The 19706-nt window shown below is 39.9% G+C and overlaps 1 protein-coding gene across 1 annotated transcript in view; it reads left to right on the top strand.

Moving 5' to 3' along the window:
- Nucleotides 1-9033, top strand: part of LOC129864897 (globoside alpha-1,3-N-acetylgalactosaminyltransferase 1-like) — a 31007-nt gene extending 21974 nt beyond the window's left edge. The window contains exon 7 of the mRNA XM_055937211.1: nucleotides 8026-9033. Within this exon, the coding sequence (XP_055793186.1) occupies nucleotides 8026-8716 (691 nt within the window). The 3' untranslated portion in view covers nucleotides 8717-9033. The remainder of the gene's footprint in view (nucleotides 1-8025) is intronic.
- The last annotated feature ends 10673 nt before the right edge of the window (nucleotides 9034-19706 follow it).

The raw sequence follows: 19706 nt of genomic DNA, 5'->3' as shown, positions 1-19706 counted from the left end.
TGTCCGTTCAAATTTTCTGGAAGCTTGCTTCAGAGCTCGGGTATTTTACAACATTTTAAACAGTAATGCAATGGTTCATTGGATCAGTCTAAAACTTTGCAAATGTTTTATATTTAAATTGTTTATTTATTTAACTTCTTGCTTCACGGATCCCTTTAGCGGGATCATTTTTGTAAACAACCGCTGAATTGCAGAGCGCCAAATTTAAAAAAAAATTAAAAAATATTTATAATCATGAAATCACAAGTGAAATATACCAAAACACAGCTTAGCTTGTTGTTAATCCACCTATCGTGTCAGATTTTGAAAATATGCTTTACAGCGAAAGCAATCCGAGAGTTTGTGAGTTTATCAATCACTAGACAAAACAGTAAGAACAGCTAGCCGCAAATTAGCTTGGTCACGAAAGTCAGAAAAGCAATAAAATTAATCGCTTACCTTTGATAATCTTCAGATGTTTGCACTCACGAGACTCCCCGTTAAAAGTATCCGTAATGTTCGTAGAAACATGTCAAAGGTTTTTTATAATCAATCCTCAGGTTGTTTTTAACATACATAATCGATAATATTTCAACCGGACGGTAAACTATTCAATACTAGTTTTGTGTCTGTGATGTTCATCTCTGTATTAATGTCTCTGTGCTGTTCATCTCTGTATTAATGTTAATGTCTCTATGATATTCATCTCTGGCAGCATATTATCACTGTGGTCATATGGGGCGGCAGGGTAGCCTAGTGGTTAGAGCGTTGGTCTAGTAACTGAAAGGTTGCAAGTTCAAATCCCCGAGCTGACAAGGTACAAATCTGTCGTTCTGCCCCTGAACAAGGCAGTTAACCCACTGTTCCTAGGCCGTCATTGTAAATAAGAATTTGTTCTTAACTGACTTGTCCAATTTGTAAGTTGCTCTGGATAAGAGCGTCTGCTAAATGATGTAAATGTACAGAGAAAGAAAATGTCGAGCTACATCTCTCGCGCGCAGGAACTAATCAAATGACACCTGACGCGTTTTGAAAAATATTGCTCATTTTTCAAAATAAAATCTTGAAACTATGTCTAAAACATGGTCACAGCCTGAGGAAGCCATTGGAAAATGAATCTGGTTGATACCACTTTTAATGGAGGAGGGGCAGGCAACGGAACAGGGATTTTTCCAAATAAAAGGCACTTCCGGGTTGGATTTCCTCAGGTTTTCGCCTGCACAATCAGTTCTGTTATACTCACAGACAATATTTTGACAGTTTTGGAAACTTTAGAGTGTTTTCTATCCTAATCTGTCAATTATATGCATATTCTAGCATTTGGACCTGAGACATAGTCTGTTTACCTTGGGAACGTTATTTTTCCAAACATAAACATTCTGCCCCTTAGCTAAAAGAAGTTAACCTTTATTTAGGTAGGCAAGTCAGTTAAGAATAAATTATTTTTTACAATGACGGCCTACACCGGCCAAGCCCGAACAACGCTGGGCCAATTGTGCGCCGCACTTTGGGACTCCCAATCACGGCCGGTTGTGATACAGCCTTAATTCGAACCAGGGTGTCTCCTGGCATCCGCCAAACCCAGATTCGTCCGTCGGACTGCCAGATGGTAAAGTGTGATTCATCACTACAGAGAACAATATTTTTATGCGCTACGCGCTTCAGTACTCAGCGATCCCGTCCTGTGAGCTTGAAAGTCACTGTAATGCTCTGGGTGTAGTGGGTGCGGAGTCAGGCGCAGGAGGCAGAAAGTTCAGGATAGCGTTTATTACGCACAGGGAAAAAATATTTAGATTTAGACCAGACCAGACCAGGCACAACATGTAGATACCACCTCAATAAGATTTAGACCCAACCAGACACAACATGTAGATAACACCTCAATAAGATTTAGACCAGACCAGACACAACATGTAGATAACACCTCAATAAGATTTAGACCAGACCAGACATGTAGATAACACCTCAATAAGATTTAGACCAGACACAACATGTAGATAACACCTCAATAAGATTTAGACCAGACCAGACACAACATGTAGATAACACCTCAATAAGATTTAGACCAGACCAGACCAGACATGTAGATAACACCTCAATAAGATTTAGACCAGACCAGACCAGACACATCATGTAGATAACACCTCAATAAGATTTAGACCAGACCAGACACAACATGTAGATAGCACCTCAATAAGATTTAGACCAGACCAGACCAGACACAACATGTAGATAACACCTCAATAAGATTTAGACCAGACCAGACACAACATGTAGATAACACCTCAATAAGATTTAGACCAGACCAGACCAGACACAACATGTAGATAACACCTCAATAAGATTTAGACCAGACCAGACCAGACCAGACATGTAGATAATACCTCAATAAGATTTAGACCAGACCAGACCAGACACAACATGTAGATAACACCTCAATAAGATTTAGACCAGACCAGACATGTAGATAACACCTCAATAACATTTAGACCAGACCAGACCAGACACAACATGTAGATAAAACCCCAATAAGATTTAGACCAGACCAGACCAGACACAACATGTAGATAACACCTAAATAAGATTTAGACCAGACCAGACCAGACATGTAGATAAAACCTCAATAAGATTTATACCAGACCAGACCAGACACATGTAGATAACACCTCAATAAGATTTAGACCAGACCAGGCACAACATGTAGATACCACCTCAATAAGATTTAGACCAGACCAGACACAACATGTAGATACCACCTCAATAAGATTTAGACCAGACCAGACACAACATGTAGATAATACCTCAATAAGATTTAGACCAGACCAGACACAACATGTAGATAACACCTCAATAAGATTTAGACCAGACACAACATGTAGATAACGCCTCAATAAGATTTAGACCAGACCAGACCAGACACAACATGTAGATAACACCCCAATAAGATTTAGACCAGACCAGACACAACATGTAGATAACACCTCAATAAGATTTAGACCAGACCAGACATGTAGATAACACCTCAATAAGATTTAGACCAGACCAGACATGTAGATAACACCTCAATAAGATTTAGACCAGACCAGACATGTAGATAACACCTCAATAAGATTTAGACCAGACCAGACCAGACATGTAGATACCACCTCAATAAGATTTAGACCAGACCAGACATGTAGATAACACCTCAATAAGATTTAGACCAGACCAGACACAACATGTAGATAACACCTCAATAAGATTTAGACCAGACCAGACCAGACACAACATGTAGATAACACCCCAATAAGATTTAGACCAGACCAGACACAACATGTAGATAACACCTCAATAAGATTTAGACCAGACCAGACCAGACACAACATGTAGATAACACCTCAATAAGATTTAGACCAGACCAGACACAACATGTAGATAACACCTCAATAAGATTTAGACCAGACCAGACCAGACACAACATGTAGGTAACACCTCAATAAGATTTAGACCAGACCAGACACAACATGTAGATAACACCTCAATAAGATTTAGACCAGACCAGACATATAGATAACACCTCAATAAGATTTAGACCAGACCAGACCAGACACAACATGTAGATAACATCTCAATAAGATTTAGACCAGACCAGACCAGACACAACATGTAGATAACATCTCAATAAGATTTAGACCAGACCAGACCAGACACAACATGTAGATAACACCTCAATAAGATTTAGACCAGACCAGACACAACATGTAGATAACACCTCAATAAGATTTAGACCAGACCAGACCAGACACAACATGTAGATAACACCTCAATAAGATTTAGACCAGACCAGACACAACATGTAGATAACACCTCAATAAGATTTAGACCAGACCAGACCAGACACATCATGTAGATAACACCTCAATCAGATTTAGACCAGACCAGACACAACATGTAGATAACACCTCAATAAGATTTAGACCAGACACAACATGTAGATAACACCTCAATAAGATTTAGACCAGACCAGACCAGACACAACATGTAGATAACACCTCAATAAGATTTAGACCAGACACAACATGTAGATAACACCTCAATAAGATTTAGACCAGACCAGACCAGACACAACATGTAGATACCACCTCAATAAGATTTAGACCAGACACAACATGTAGATAACACCTCAATAAGATTTAGACCAGACCAGACACAACATGTAGATAACGCCTCAATAAGATTTAGACCAGACCAGACCAGACACAACATGTAGAAATAGTACCATACTGAAACCAGCAACTAAAAGTAAAAACATGACTTCTCAAAACAGATGTTTAAACATTAATTAACGATAGGCACTACAAATGATTCAAAAATCACGGTAGAAAATAGTGCAACATCTATGTTGCACAGGAATATAACTAACATATCTCGTGGTTAATTTTAGGAATGAGTAGACTGTTTGTTTTTATTTAATAAAAGGGAGTTAAGAAATCTGAAGACACGTTATGTTATCCGAGACACATTAAACCGATCAAATTCACTGTTGCTGTGCTGCACAGGCATGTTAATCATCTTTCTTTGCATTTTTAGTGCAATAAACTTTTTAACCTCTAAAAAAATCCCAGGACATAGACATATCTGATATGGGCAGAAATTTTTAATTATTCTTAATCTAACTGTCCAATTTACAGTAGCTATTACAGTGAAAGAATACCATGCTATTGTTTGAGGAGAGTGCACAATTATGAACTTGACAATTTATTAATAAACCAATTAGGCACATTTTGGCAGTCTTAATACATCTATTTGAACAGAAATGCAATGGTTCATTTGATCAGTCTAAAACTTTGCACATACACTGCTGTCATCTAGTGGCCAAAATCAAAATTGCACTTGGGCTGAAATAATGCTTTACGGCTTTTCTCTTGCATTTCAAAGATAATGGTACAAAAGATACAAAAAATAAAACAGATGTTTATCTTTTACCAGATCTAATGTGTTATATTATCCTATATTAATTTCACATTTCCACAAACTTCAAAGTGTTTCCTTTGAAAGGGTATCAAGAATATGCATATCCTTGCTTCAGGTCCTGAGCTACAGGCAGTTAGATTTGTGTATGTCATTTTAAGTGAACATTTAAAAAAAGGGTCGCTGTTATGCCTGAATTGAACCCAAAACCATTGAGGAAGTCTGCAGTGTTGAGAGCAGTTGTATTGAACCAAATTGGTATTTCAATACAAGCTCTAAACCATGCCAGCCCGCTCTTGATTTCTATTCATTTCGACGTCTGAGCTCTGTGTAAGATTTCACATGCTCTACGTTTTTCTCCAGTGGTAAAAAAAATAGAAGTTTCGAAAAGTTGAGAGCGAAGGTAGTTGATTGGTTGAAGATATTTCTGTTCTGATTTTTTGAGTAGCAGTTATGTAGACTAAAATGTAATACGCTCTATGTGTTTGTCTAACTTGTTGGCGAAATATTTGTGTTGCATTAATTAACAGTAAATAGAATGTTGGAAGTCATGAGAGTTTTAAGTAATTGTCCAGTGAAAATCTCACTTTTAAAAGTTAATATTGTGTTAACTCATACCCAAGGAATGTTGTAGACTCATCCTATACTCGCACAGTATTCGTGACCAAAGCATAAATGGGAGTGGATGAGGGTTTTTTAGAAGGTAAAAAAGTGTAATTGTTTAAAAAGTACACAGTAAATACCTGTGGTAACATGATACAGTGGTTCTTCCTTTAAAAGTTGCATCGTACTGCAGTACAGTTTGCGGGCTAGTGCAAAATTCAATGGCACATTATTTAAGTGTCAGCCATTGTTGCCATTAATGGTAGTTAGTGCTAGTTTGACCACCAGAGGGCATTTTGAGAAGCTACGTTATTGAAATGACATGGAGCTGTAGGCCTAAGAGTTAAAGGGAGCCCTGAATAGAACGGACTATGCAGTATGTGATAGATTGTTAGAAATGTAGCTTAATTAACTTGATTAATAGTATCGTTTTTCTATAGTGTAACTTAATTATTGGCATAAAGGCCTACTTAAATATACACTACATCAATCACTCATTAATTTGTGCATGTCATCACACTGTCACGTTTGAGGTATGACCCAGATACAGACAGAGTTGAATAAACAGTTTACTGCTAACAACAGGAGCAGGCAAATGACAGGTCAGGGGTCAATAATCCAGAACGGTGGGGTAAGGTACAAAACGGCGGCAGTCTCAGGGTCAGGGAAGGTAGAGGTCAATAATCCAGAACGGTGGGGTAAGGTACAAAACGGGCAGGCAGTCTCAGGGTCAGGGCAGGCAGAGGTCAATAATCCAGAACGGTGGGGTAAGGTACAAAACGGGCAGGCAGTCTCAGGGTCAGGGCAGGCAGAGGTCAATAATCCAGAACGGTGGGGTAAGGTACAAAACGGCGGCAGTCTCAGGGTCAGGGAAGGTACAGGTCAATAATCCAGAACGGTGGGGTAAGGTACAGAACGGGCAGGCAGTCTAAGGGTCAGGGCAGGCAGTCTCAGGGTCAGGGAAGGCAGTCTAAGGGTCAGGGAAGGTAGAACGGTGAGGTAAGGTACAAAACGGGTAGGCAGTCTCAGGGTCAGGGCAGGCAGTCTAAGGGTCAGGGAAGGTAGAACGGTGAGGTAAGGTACAAAACGGGCAGGCAGTCTCAGGGTCAGGGCAGGCAGTCTAAGGGTCAGGGAAGGTAGAACGGTGAGGTAAGGTACAGAACGGGCAGGCAGTCTCAGGGTCAGGGCAGGCAGAGGTCAATAATCCAGAACGGTGGGGTAAGGTACAAAACGGGCAGGCAGTCTCAGGGTCAGGGCAGGCAGAGGTCAATAATCCAGAACGGTGGGGTAAGGTACAAAACGGGCAGGCAGTCTCAGGGTCAGGGCAGGCAGAGGTCAATAATCCAGAACGGTGGGGTAAGGTACAAAACGGGCAGGCAGTCTAAGGGTCAGGGAAGGTAGAACGGTGAGGTAAGGTACAAAACGGGCAGGCAGTCTCAGGGTCAGGGCAGGCAGTCTAAGGGTCAGGGAAGGTAGAACGGTGGGGTAAGGTACAAAACGGGCAGGCAGTCTCAGGGTCAGGGCAGGCAGAGGTCAATAATCCAGAACGGTGGGGTAAGGTACAAAACGGGCAGGCAGTCTCAGGGTCAGGGCAGGCAGTCTAAGGGTCAGGGAAGGTAGAACGGTGGGGTAAGGTACAAAACGGGCAGGCAGTCTAAGGGTCAGGGAAGGCAGAGGTCAATAATCCAGAACGGTGGGGTAAGGTACAAAACGGGCAGGCAGTCTCAGGGTCAGGGCAGGCAGTCTCAGGGTCAGGGAAGGCAGTCTAAGGGTCAGGGCAGGCAGTCTCAGGGTCAGGGAAGGCAGTCTAAGGGTCAGGGCAGGCAGTCTCATGGTCAGGGCAGGCAGTCTAAGGGTCAGGGCAGGTAGAACGGTCAACACCAGGAAGGACTAGAAAACAGGAACAGGAAAACAGGCAGGAGCAAACAAACCCTGGTCGCTTTGACAAACAAAAATGGCACTAGATAGTTTAAATTTTGAATTATTTATTTATGTTTTTAGAGGGAGAGAAACCAAAAGCCCCACCGTGCCTATTTTTTAGAAAATCGTCAGTCCACATGTCAAGTGTAATTCCCCCATTTTGTATTTACCGTCGTTCTCTCTTAACTCCAGGACCACCGACAGTTGTCCTTGCTGTTACCTGACGCAGGACTCTACTGCCAGAGAACAGAGACTCTCAGACTGAAAACACCTCCATTAATTTACAAGAAAGACAGTCAATTTGTGCCACAGTTTAGACTACTGATAGATCAGCACCCCCTTGTGTTAGTATGGTGCAATGACTGAATGACACCATCTACCACTAACGGTCGCGACGTAACTTTTAAAGGAAGAACAACTGTAGGTCATAAAAGCTCAGGATTCTGTCCCACTAAAAAGGATGCAGTCGGGAGGGTTTCTGGCATCAGAATCTCAGGTGTCACCGACTGCCGTTGTGTCCTTGGGCGAGGAACTTAATCACCGTTCTCTTTTGTGTGTCTTAAATTCTGACAGATACGTCCTCTTTCTCCGAGATTTCCTGGAGACAGCAGAGAAGCACTTCATGGTCGACTTCAACGTGCGCTACTATGTTTTCACAGATCGTCCCGACGATGTTCCATCAGTCAACATGTCCCAGGGGAGACATTTGAGTGTGATCCAGGTCCCAGGTTCAAACCGCTGGCAGGAGATATCAGCCCGGAGGATGGAGATCATCCAGACAGCCATCGAACGTCACATCAGCAGGGAGGCTGACTACATCTTCTGTCTGGACGTGGACAGCAAGTTCCACGCTCGCTGGGGGGCCGAGTCTCTGGGCAGGCTGGTTGCTGTGATTCACCCATGGTTTTACCAGGCGACCCGAGACCACTTCACATACGAACGGCGTCCAGCCTCGACAGCCTACATCCCCATGGATGAGGGAGACTACTACTACGCCGGGGCTGTGTTCGGAGGGTTCGTGGAGGATGTGTACACACTAACAAAGGTATGTCGTAACCAGCTTGAAGAGGACGCGAGGAATTCCATCGAGGCTGCCTGGCAGGAGGAGAGTCACCTCAACAGGTACCTGCTTTACAACAAACCCAGCAAGCTGTTGTCTCCAGAGTACCAGTGGGACGACAAGAAGACCAACACCAACGAGGTCAAAGTCATTCGCTTCTCTTCTGTCATTAAAAACTATGCTGAAATTCGTCCCAATGTATAGGACTAGGAATTGGATATTCGACCGGCAGAAGAAAAACTTAATTGGTTATGGTTAATGTTAGGTTAAGTTCAGGTATAGCTTCACTGATGTTTGAGTTAAGGTTAGGGAAAGGCATAAAAGGTCACATTGGGTATACAGCTGTCCGGCGCCGTTCATTTTCTGTTGGTGAAATATATACACTGACATAAAACACATTTTAAATGTACTGTATATCAGTCACTGCTGTAGTTTGGGGATCATAACGTTCTTCACTTAGAGGAAAATATAATTGTTTCATCCTGTATTCTGTAGCCTATCTACTGTGTATGTTGATTACTGGGAACAATCTCAATAAATATGTTTAAAAAAATATTACGATTATGTGTATTTTTCTTGAAATAAATATTTAACCACTTTCAGAATGTTTGTGTTATTTCACTACTTGTTATATTTTCTAAAGTCTAACTAAAAACAACATCTACTCTGTGACAATTATATGCTGTGTATGAGTAACAAACCAGTGGTTTAGTTGAGAGATGGAGAAATAGGGAATATTGCACCGGTTCCATCTATTGATGTGTAGATCAGACTAGACCCAGTGGTGGACTGAATTTCCATTAAGAATAACATTGGCAGAAGGTCTACGTGGAGCTGGCATTCCTGTCCAGAAACAACCTCTGACCACTAGACATATACTGTAAACAGCATGAAAACAACATTGGCAGAAGGTCAACGTGGAGCTGGAATTCCTGTCCAGAAACAACCTCTGACCACTAGACATATACTGTAAACAGCATGAAAACAAACATGAAGACAAACATGAAAACAAACATGAAAACAAAGGAAAATACCCCTTTAAATAAGGTATTATGGAGGATTCACTTCCTTGTGTAAAAGCATCCTGCCAATGGCAAGGCAAAAGGGGAAATCCTTCAATTCAAGTTGTACCATCTAATCAATATTATGTAAGGAATAATCAATGTTACGTAAGGGATAATCAATGTTACATAAGAGATAATCAATGTTATGTAAGGGATAATCAATGTTATGTAAGGGATAATCAATATTATGTAAGAGATAATCAATGATATGTAAGGGATAATCAATGTTATGTAAGGGATAATCAATGTTATGTAAGAGATAATCAATGTTATGTAAGGGATAATCAATATTATGTAAGGGATAATCAATGTTATGTAAGGGATAATCAATATTATGTAAGGGATAATCAATGTTATGTAAGGGATAATCAATGTTATGTAAGGGATAATCAATATTATGTAAGAGATAATCAATGTTATGTAAGGGATAATCAATGTTATGTAAGATAATCAATATTATGTAAGAGATAATCAATGTTATGTAAGGGATAATCAATGTTATGTAAGGGATAATCAATGTTATGTAAGGGATAATCAATGTTATGTAAGGGATAATCAATGTTACGTAAGGGATAATCAATATTATGTAAGGGATAATCAATGTTATGTAAGGGATAATCAATGTTATCTAAGGGATAATCAATGTTATGTAAGAGATAATCAATGTTATGTAAGGGATAATCAATGTTATGTAAGGGATAACCAATGTTACGTAAGGGATAATCAATGTTATGTAAGGGATAATCAATGTTATGTAAGGGATAATCAATGATATGTAAGGGATAATCAATGTTATGTAAGAGATAATCAATGTTATGTAAGGGATAATCAATGTTACGTAAGGGATAATCAATGAGGGGCTATGGGTTCAATGGAAAACAGAACAGAAACAACCCTTGACCACTAGACATATAATGTAAACTGTGGGGCACTCTGTTCACAACGTTGACATCATCAAACCTCTTGCCCCCACGACACTGTATACGCTGTCTGCCATCTGTCCGGGAAACCAGGATTCATCCGTGAAGAGCACACTTCTCCAGCGTGCCATTGACCATCAAAAGTGAGCATTTGCCCAATGAAGTCAGTTACAACGGTGAACTGCAGTCAGGTGAAGATGCTGGCGTGGACGACAAGCATGCAGATGAGCTCCCGTGAGACAGTTTCTGACAGTTTGAGCACAAATTGTTTGGTTGTACAAACCCACAGTTTCATCAGCTGTCCGGGTGGCTGGTCTCAGATGATCCAGCATGTGAAGAAGCCGGAAGTGGAGCTACTGGGCAGGTGTGGTCATACATGGTCTAGTGTTGTGAGGCCGGTTGGATGTACTGCCAAATTCTCTAAAATGGCATTGGAGGCGGCTTATGGTAGAGAAATGAACATGTAATGATCTGGCCACAGCACTGGTGGACATTCCTGCAGTCACCGTGCCAACTGCATGCTCCCTCAAAACTTAAGACGTCTGTGGCTTCACGCTGTGTGACAAATCTGCACATTTTAAAGTGGCCCTTTTATTGTCCCCAGCACAAGGTGCACCTGTGTAATGATCATGCTGTTTAATCAGCTTCTTGATATGCCACACCTGTCAGGTGGATGGATTATCTTGTCAAAGGAGAAATGCTCACTAACAGGGATGGAAACAAATTTGTTCCCAACATGTTGAGAGAAATAAGCTTTTTGTGTGTATGGAACATTTCTGGGATCTTTGACTTTACATGTCGTGTTTCTATTATTGTTCAGTATATTATACTTTCTCTTAGCATGTTCTGTTTAAAACATTTAGTACCATTTGTTAAGGACTTAACTCATTAGCGTAGGCACGCATTTGATTTGGTACACAACTCCATTCCTCTGCACCAGTGTTAAGGAAATAGCTTTTTCCAGCCAGGCTCCTATAGCGCAGCGGTCTGATATGAGCAACTCTGGTGTGATGGCTACGAGAGTCTGTAATGAAATGTAAATTACCAGACAGGTAACTGAATGTCGTGTACTACTTTAAAACACCATGAACAGATTGATCTGCACCAACCAGAGATCAAATGGAAGCCAGTTCAGTTCCCTGAAAGGATTATGATCAGATGGTTCTGGGTCGTTGCTGAGTCACTATTTCCCCTGTTTAGCCTGTTTTCTATTGTCACTCTAAGCAGTGTGTTCCAGTTTGTGGAATTTAAACATGGTTGACATGGTATTCAAACAATGGTGTAATCCATCTTATTTGGTTCCAGACAGCAATGAAGTGGAGGGTAAATGCACTTAAAAGCCGTTTATCCACTTTTCATCATTTTGCCTGTGTGTTTCCTCACCTTTTGTAGAAACATTTAGTTAAAGTAGAGGGAGCTTTACTTTAGTCATTGTGAATGGCGATCAGCCTTTCCCCACTATTTTAACTGGTTTCAGACTACCCTAAGAACACATGTTGTTTTTGGTTTCTAATTTTGTTGGTTTCTCAGTGTCTTGGCAGAGAACACGCTGTAGACCTAACATGGTATTTACGATTGATGCTCTAGACCAGAACTCACTCTAGGACAGGTACTCTGTCTGATTCGCCTTTTCTTGGACACTAGCAAATAAAAAGTGTAATTCAATATGATTATTAATGAAAGTTCTGAGGGACTGTTGTCAGAAAAGGGAACATACAAAAGTCAACGCACATAGTCACTAACTGCTATCTCTGTGAATTCCTTTTATGAAAGTAGTGCCTCAGAGGGTTGGCTACTGCGGCAGTGAAAATGCTCAACTTATATCTTTTCAATGCGGACCCCTATTTTGAAAACTCATTATGAATGATGTTGACTAAATGTGTTGTGAAGATTGTTGTGAATGATACTGCAGCTAGCCAATTAGGTTAGATTGTTATGAATTATACTGCAGCTAGCCAATTAGGTTAGATTGTTATGAATGATACTGCAGCTAGCCAATTAGGTTAGATTGTTATGAATGATACTGCAGCTAGCCAATTAGGTTAGATTGTTATGAATGATACTGCCGCTAGCCAATTAGGTTAGATTGTTATGAATGATACTGCCGCTAGCCAATTAGGTTAGATTGTTATGAATGATACTGCAGCTAGCCAATTAGGTTAGATTGTTATGAATGATACTGCCGCTAGCCAATTAGGTTAGATTGTTATGAATGATACTGCAGCTAGCCAATTAGGTTAGATTGTTATGAATGATACTGCCGCTAGCCAATTAGGTTAGATTGTTATGAATGATACTGCAGCTAGCCAATTAGGTTAGATTGTTATGAATGATACTGCAGCTAGCCAATTAGGTTAGATTGTTATGAATGATACTGCAGCTAGCCAATTAGGTTAGATTGTTATGAATGATACTGCAGCTAGCCAATTAGGTTAGATTGTTATGAATGATACTGCAGCTAGCCAATTAGGTTAGATTGTTATGAATGATACTGCAGCTAGCCAATTAGGTTAGATTGTTATGAATGATACTGCAGCTAGCCAATTAGGTTAGATTGTTATGAATTATACTGCAGCTAGCCAATTAGGTAATTAGCTAGCCAATTAGGTAATTAGCTAGCCAATTAGGTAATTAGCTAGCCAATTAGGTAACGTGAACAAAGTGTAAACAAACGGTTAACAGCCTCGACGCGCGAGTCGTTTTAAAACGGCCTTTGACGTGGTTTATGAATGTAAAATTCGGTCCTGGCAGTCCACTTCTGTAAGATAAAAAATGTTGCTCCTGCAATATGGGGAAGTTCTTTTGACCAGGTTGGGCGAGAAGCAAGCACTTTTAACTGTAGCAAATGGCAAAACCATTCCCACTGTCAGTCTGAGCAGTGTGTGCTCCTGTTATTCAAACATGGTTTCCGTTTTCCTCTCCCATAATCCCCATATTTGTTTTTGTAAATATGTACAGTACAAGTCAAAAGTTTGGACACAACTTCTCATTCAAGGGTTTTTCTTAATTTTTACTATTTTCTACGTTGGAGAATAATAGTGAAGGCATCAAAACTATGAAATAACTCATATGGCATCGTGTAGTAAAAAAAAGTGTTAAACAAATCAAAATATATTTGTGATTTTGGATTCTTCAAAGTAGCCACCCTTTGTCTTGATGACAGATTTACATACTCTTGGGATTCTCTCAACCAGCTTCACCTGGAATGATTTTCCAACAGTCTTGGGTTCCCACATATACTGAGCTCTTGTTGGCTGCTTTTCCTTCACTCTGCGGTCCAACTCATCCCAAACCATCTCAATTGGGTTGAGGTTGGGTGATTGCGGAGACCAGGTCATCTGATGCAGCACTCCATTACTCTCATTCTTGGTCAAATAGTCCTTACACAGCCTGGAGGTGTGTCGAGTCATTGTCCTGTTGAAAACAAATTATAGTCCCACTAAAAGCAAACCAGATGGGATGGTGTATTGCTGCAGAATGCTGTGGTAGCCATGCTGGTCAAGTGTATCTCAAATTCTAAATAAATCACTAACAGTGTCACAGCAAAGCACCACCACACCACCTCCTCCATGCTTCACGGTGGGAACCACACATGCGGATGTCATTCATTCACCTACTCTGCGTCTCACAAAGAAACAGCGGTTGGAACCAAAAATCTCAAATTTGGACACAGAACAAAGGACAGATTTCCACCGGTTTAATGTCCAATGCTTGTGTTTCTTGGCCCAAGCAAGTCTCTTCTTCTTCTTGGTGTCCTTTAGTAGTGGTTGCTTTGTAGCAATTTGATCATGAAGGCCTGATTCATGCAGTCTCCTCTGAACACTTTATGTTGAGATGTGTCTGTTACTTGAAATCTGTGAAGCATTTATTTGGGCTGCAATATCTGAGGCTGGTAACTCTAATGAACTTATCTTCTGCAGCAGAGGCAACTCTGGGTCTTCCTTTCCTGTGGCGGTCCTCATGAGAGACAGTTTCATCATGGAGCTTGATGGTTTTTGCAACTGCATTTGAAAAAACTTCAAAGTTCTTGAAATGTTCCGTATTGACTGACATTCATGTCTGTTGAGGACAGAGGGCGCTGTTTTCACTTTGGGGGAAAATCGTGCCCAATTTAACTTCTACTTACACACAATCCCGGATCCGGGAGCACCCCCATCAGTAAAAAAGCTGACTAGCATAGCCTAGCATAGCGTCACAAGTAAATACTAGCATCTAAATATCATTAAATCACAAGTCCAAGACACCAGATGACCATCATTTCTGATTTTTAAAATGTTTTACAGGGAAGACACAATATGTATTTCTATTAGCTAACCACGATAGCAAAAGACACAACTTTTTTTTCTCCACCATTTTTTTCCTGCATAGGTAGCTATCACAATTTCGACCAAATAAAGATATAAATAGTCACTAACCAAGAAACAACTTCATCAGATGACAGTCTGATAACATATTTATTGTATAGCATATGTTTTGTTAGAAAAATGTGCATATTTCAGGTATAAATCATAGTTTTACATTGCAGCCACCATCACAACTCTCACCAAAGCAACTAGAATAACTACAGAGACCAACGTGAATTACCTAAATACTCATCATAAAACATTTATGAAAAATACACAGCGTACAGCAAATGAAAGACAAAGATCTTGTGAATCCAGCCAATATTTCAGATTTTTTAAGTGTTTTACAGCGAAAACACAATATAGCATTATATTAGCTTACTACAATAGCCAACCACACAACAGCATTGATTCAAGCCAACAATAGCGATAACGAATAAACCAGCAAAAGATATTAATTTTTTCACTAACCTTCTCAAACTTCTTCAGATGACAGTCCTATAACATCATATTACACAATACATATAGAGTTTGTTCGAAAATGTGCATATTTAGCGGCACAAATCGTGGTTATACAATGAGAATAGTAGCCAAGCTGCCAACAAAATGTCGGGAGAAATCTTGGGAGAGGCACCTAATCTAATCCTTAACTAATCATAAACTTGACTAAAAAATACAGGTTGGACAGCAAATGAAAGATACATTAGTTCTTAATGCAACCGCTGTGTTAGATTTTTAAAATTAACGTTACTACGACATACAGCGTGCGTTAAAGCGAGACCGCACCGAAATTAATGGCGGAATAGGAGTTTTACATTTTTCAACAGAACAACGAATTAACATCATAAATAGTTCTTACTTTTTGATGAGCTTTCATCAGAATCTTGGGCAAGGTGTCCTTTGTCCAGAAGAATCGTTGCTCGGTTATAGATTGTCGCCTTCAACTTTGGAATTAGCAGTGAACATTAGCCATGTGGCGAAGACGTGCCCAACTCACTATAACGCAGCACAAAGAAAATTCCATAAATCGCAATATACTGATATAAAAAAATATAACTCGGTTTAAAATAACTACATTATGACGTTCTTAACACCTATATCGAATAAAATCAGAGCCGGATATATCTAAGGCCTATAACGGGAGCTTTCCAGAACGCCATCCTGAGGTCTGTCTTGCGTCATGGCGAATGTTGAAAAGAGTGCACCCCGGGTTCCAAGAGCCCTTATATGGCCTCAGATCTGCCTAGCAACTCCATTCCAATTCTCACTATTTGCTGCCATCTAGGGGAAGGCGTATGCAGTGCATGTCGACCAATAGAAGACATGCAAATTAATAAACTGACCCTAGAACAGCCTGCCTGATTTCAGATTTCTCACTTCCTCACAGGAAGTTTGCTCCAACTTGAGTTCTGTTTTACTCACAGATATAATTCAAACGGTTTTAGAAACTGGAGAGTGTTTTCTATCCAATAGTAATAATAATATGCATATTGTACGAGCAAGAATTGAGTACGATGCAGTTTAATTTGGGAATGAAATTTTTACAAAGTGAAAACAGCACCCCCTATTGAGAAAAGGTTAAACGGCCTCGTACTCAATTCTTGCTCGTACAATATGCATATTATTATTACTATTGGATAGAAAACACTCTCTAGTTTCTAAAACCGTTTGAATTATATCTGTGAGTAAAACAGAACTCAAGTTGGAGCAAACTTCCGTCGTTGACTTAACCTGTTGAGGACAGAGGGCGCTGTTTTCACTTTGGGGGAAAATCGTGCCCAATTTAAACGGCCTCGTACTCAATTCTTGCTCGTACAATATGCATATTATTATTACTATTGGATAGAAAACACTCTCTAGTTTCTAAAACCGTTTGAATTATATCTGTGAGTAAAACAGAACTCAAGTTGGAGCAAACTTCCTGACAGGAAGTGGAAAATCTGAAATCGATGCTCTGTTCTAGGGCCTGCCTATAAATGGGCTTCATATATATCAGTATACATTACATTTTACATTTTTTACATTTAAGTCATTTAGCAGACGCTCTTATCCAGAGCGACTTACAAATTGGAAAGTTCATACATATTCATCCTGGTCCCCCCGTGGGAATTGAACCCTGGTCCCCCCGTGGGAATTGAACCCACAACCCTGGCGTTGCAAGCGCCATGCTCTACCAACTGAGCCACACGGGACCACATGCACTTCATACGTACATGCACTTCATACGTCTTCCACTAGATGTCGACAGGCAGTGAGAGAAGAAATGGAGTGTATAACTTGATCTGGGGTCGAATAAAAGCTCTCGGCATGACGTGTCATCAGTTTCCTGTTTTCTGGAGAGCGCGTGAAGGGACCTGGTTTTGCCTTCTGAAATGCTGCCGTTATAGACGACTAATATCTCCGGCTTTGATTTTATTTGATACATGTGACAATATCATCGTAAAGTATGTTTTTTCACTATAGTTTTATTAGATTATTGAAATTTATTCGGGACGTTAGGCGTGTTGCGTTGTGTGCCTTTGTTCAGGAAGAAGAGCTTCGCGCTACTTTGCTAGCTTTCCGTGCTAATTGCCGGGGGAAGAGGACATTCTAAATGCGAACAACGATTGTTCCCGACAAAGGACCCCTTGTACAACATTCTGATGAAAGATCATCAAAAGTAGGACCCATTTTATGATGCTATTTCATATATCTGTCGAACATGTGAAATAGTCGTTTGCGCCCAGATTTTGGGTACTCTCTCGCTATACCTAAGCTGGATGTCGTAATGAAGTTATTTTTTAGAATTCTAACACGGCGATTGCATTAAGAACTAGTGTATCTATCATTTCCTATACAACATGTATTTTTTAGTAACGTTTATGTATAGTTATTTGGTCAGAATAGTTGAGTGCCATAAAAATATCTGCACATTCTGGGAAAAAGATGCTACGTTAGCACAATGTATAACCACTGATTTCAGCTCTAAATATGCACATTTTCGAACAAAACATAAGTGTATGTATAACCTGATGTTATAGGACTGTCATCTGATGAAGCTTATCAAGGTTAGTCAAAAATTATATATCTTTTGCTGGTTTATTCGCTATCGCTAACGTGCCTATTGCTATCGCTAACGTGCCTTGATGAATGAATGCGGTAGTGTGGTAGGCTATTGTAGTAAGCTAATATAATGCTATATTGTGTTTTCGCTGTAAAACACTTAAAAAATCGGAAATATTGGCTGGATTCACAAGATGTTTGTCTTTAATTTGCTATACACCATCGATTTTTCAGAAATGTTTTATGATGAGTATTTAGGTATTTGACGTTGGTGTCTGTAATGACTCTGGCTGCTTCGGTCCTATTTGTGACGGTAGCTGTGATGGTAGCTGCAATGTAAAACTGATTTATACCTCAAATATGCAAATTCTTCGAACAAAACATAGATTTATTGTATAACATGTTATAAGACTGTCATCTGATGAAATTGTTTCTTGGTTAGTTTGGTTGGTTCTTGGTTAGTCAGGTTGGCTTTGTGCATGCTACCTGTGCTGTGAAAAATGTCTGTCCTTTTTTGTATTTGGTGGTGAGCTAACATAAATATATGTGGTGTTTTCGCTGTAAAACATTTTAAAAATCGGACATGTTGACTGGATTCACAAGATGTGTATCTTTCATTTGCTGTATTGGACTTGTTAATGTGTGAAAGTTAAATATTTCTAAAAAATATCTTTTGAATTTCGCGCTCTGCCTTTTCAGTGGAATGTGGGAGGAGTTCCGCATGCGGAACGCATGAGCCAGACAGGTCATCTCGGATCCGGGATATTTGTCATCAGAAACGCTGACTAGCATAGCCTAGCCTAGCGCTACAGGTATATAATAAAATATAATTTCTTGAAATCACAAGAGCAATATTGCAAAACACAGCTTAGCCTTTTGTTAACCTGTTTGGGCTGCAAGCTGAATATTGAAAAAACTGGAAAATGTGTGCACATTTTCAAACGGCCTCCTAAGAAACTTTTTATTTTCCAATATGCATATATTTACTACTGTTGGATAGATAACAGTCTATAGTTTCTAAAAAGGTTTGAATTGTTTCTCTAAGTCGAACAGAAATATTTTTACAGCCATTTTCCCAGCCGAATTGAGATTTCCAAAATGCGATGTGTCTCTTTAAGACCTTCTCTATAAAAGGCCCTTTGACTTGGGACCATAGGGACACATCACACGCCTTCGTCAGGCTGTAATGCGGAAGTGAGAATTGAAAGGAGTCGAATATCTCGTCCATGGACTGAATAACACACCTTCTTGTGAGACCTGCGCAGTTAAAAAAAAATTCCGGACGCGAAGCATAATTTGGTCTCGGCTTCTGGAACAAGGTAAATAACGGTGAATATGATGTCTGACTACGATATTATTTGATACATGTCACAAAATCATCCTAAAGTATGTTTTTTCAATATACTTTAATTACATTATTGCAATTTATTCTGGACTTTAGATGTGATACGACGGAAGAATTTTTTGAAGAAACGCTGTGTAGCGCCGCAATGCTATTGTGCATGCTAACCAAAGAGGGAAATAATTCGTTCTGGAACCCAACTAAAGACTCTACTGGACATTGGACCCCGTTACAACATTCTGATGGAATATCAACAAAGATAAGACCCAATTTGGGATGCTTTTTCATATATCTGTTGAGCTGTGCTGTGCTAAGTGGGCTAACTGTGCTAGGCTAGCGCTTGACCAATGCTAGTGCTGACTTATGCTAGCTTATGTTGTTAGCTAATATAACGATATATTGTGTTTTCGCTGTAAAACACTTCAAAAATCGGAAATGTTGGCTTTATTCACACGATATCTGTCTTTCATTAGCTATCCACCA

This window comes from Salvelinus fontinalis, chromosome 11, assembly GCF_029448725.1.
Source record: "Salvelinus fontinalis isolate EN_2023a chromosome 11, ASM2944872v1, whole genome shotgun sequence".
Classification (NCBI taxonomy): domain Eukaryota; kingdom Metazoa; phylum Chordata; class Actinopteri; order Salmoniformes; family Salmonidae; genus Salvelinus; species Salvelinus fontinalis.
This window is presented reverse-complemented; position numbering and strand designations above follow the sequence as displayed.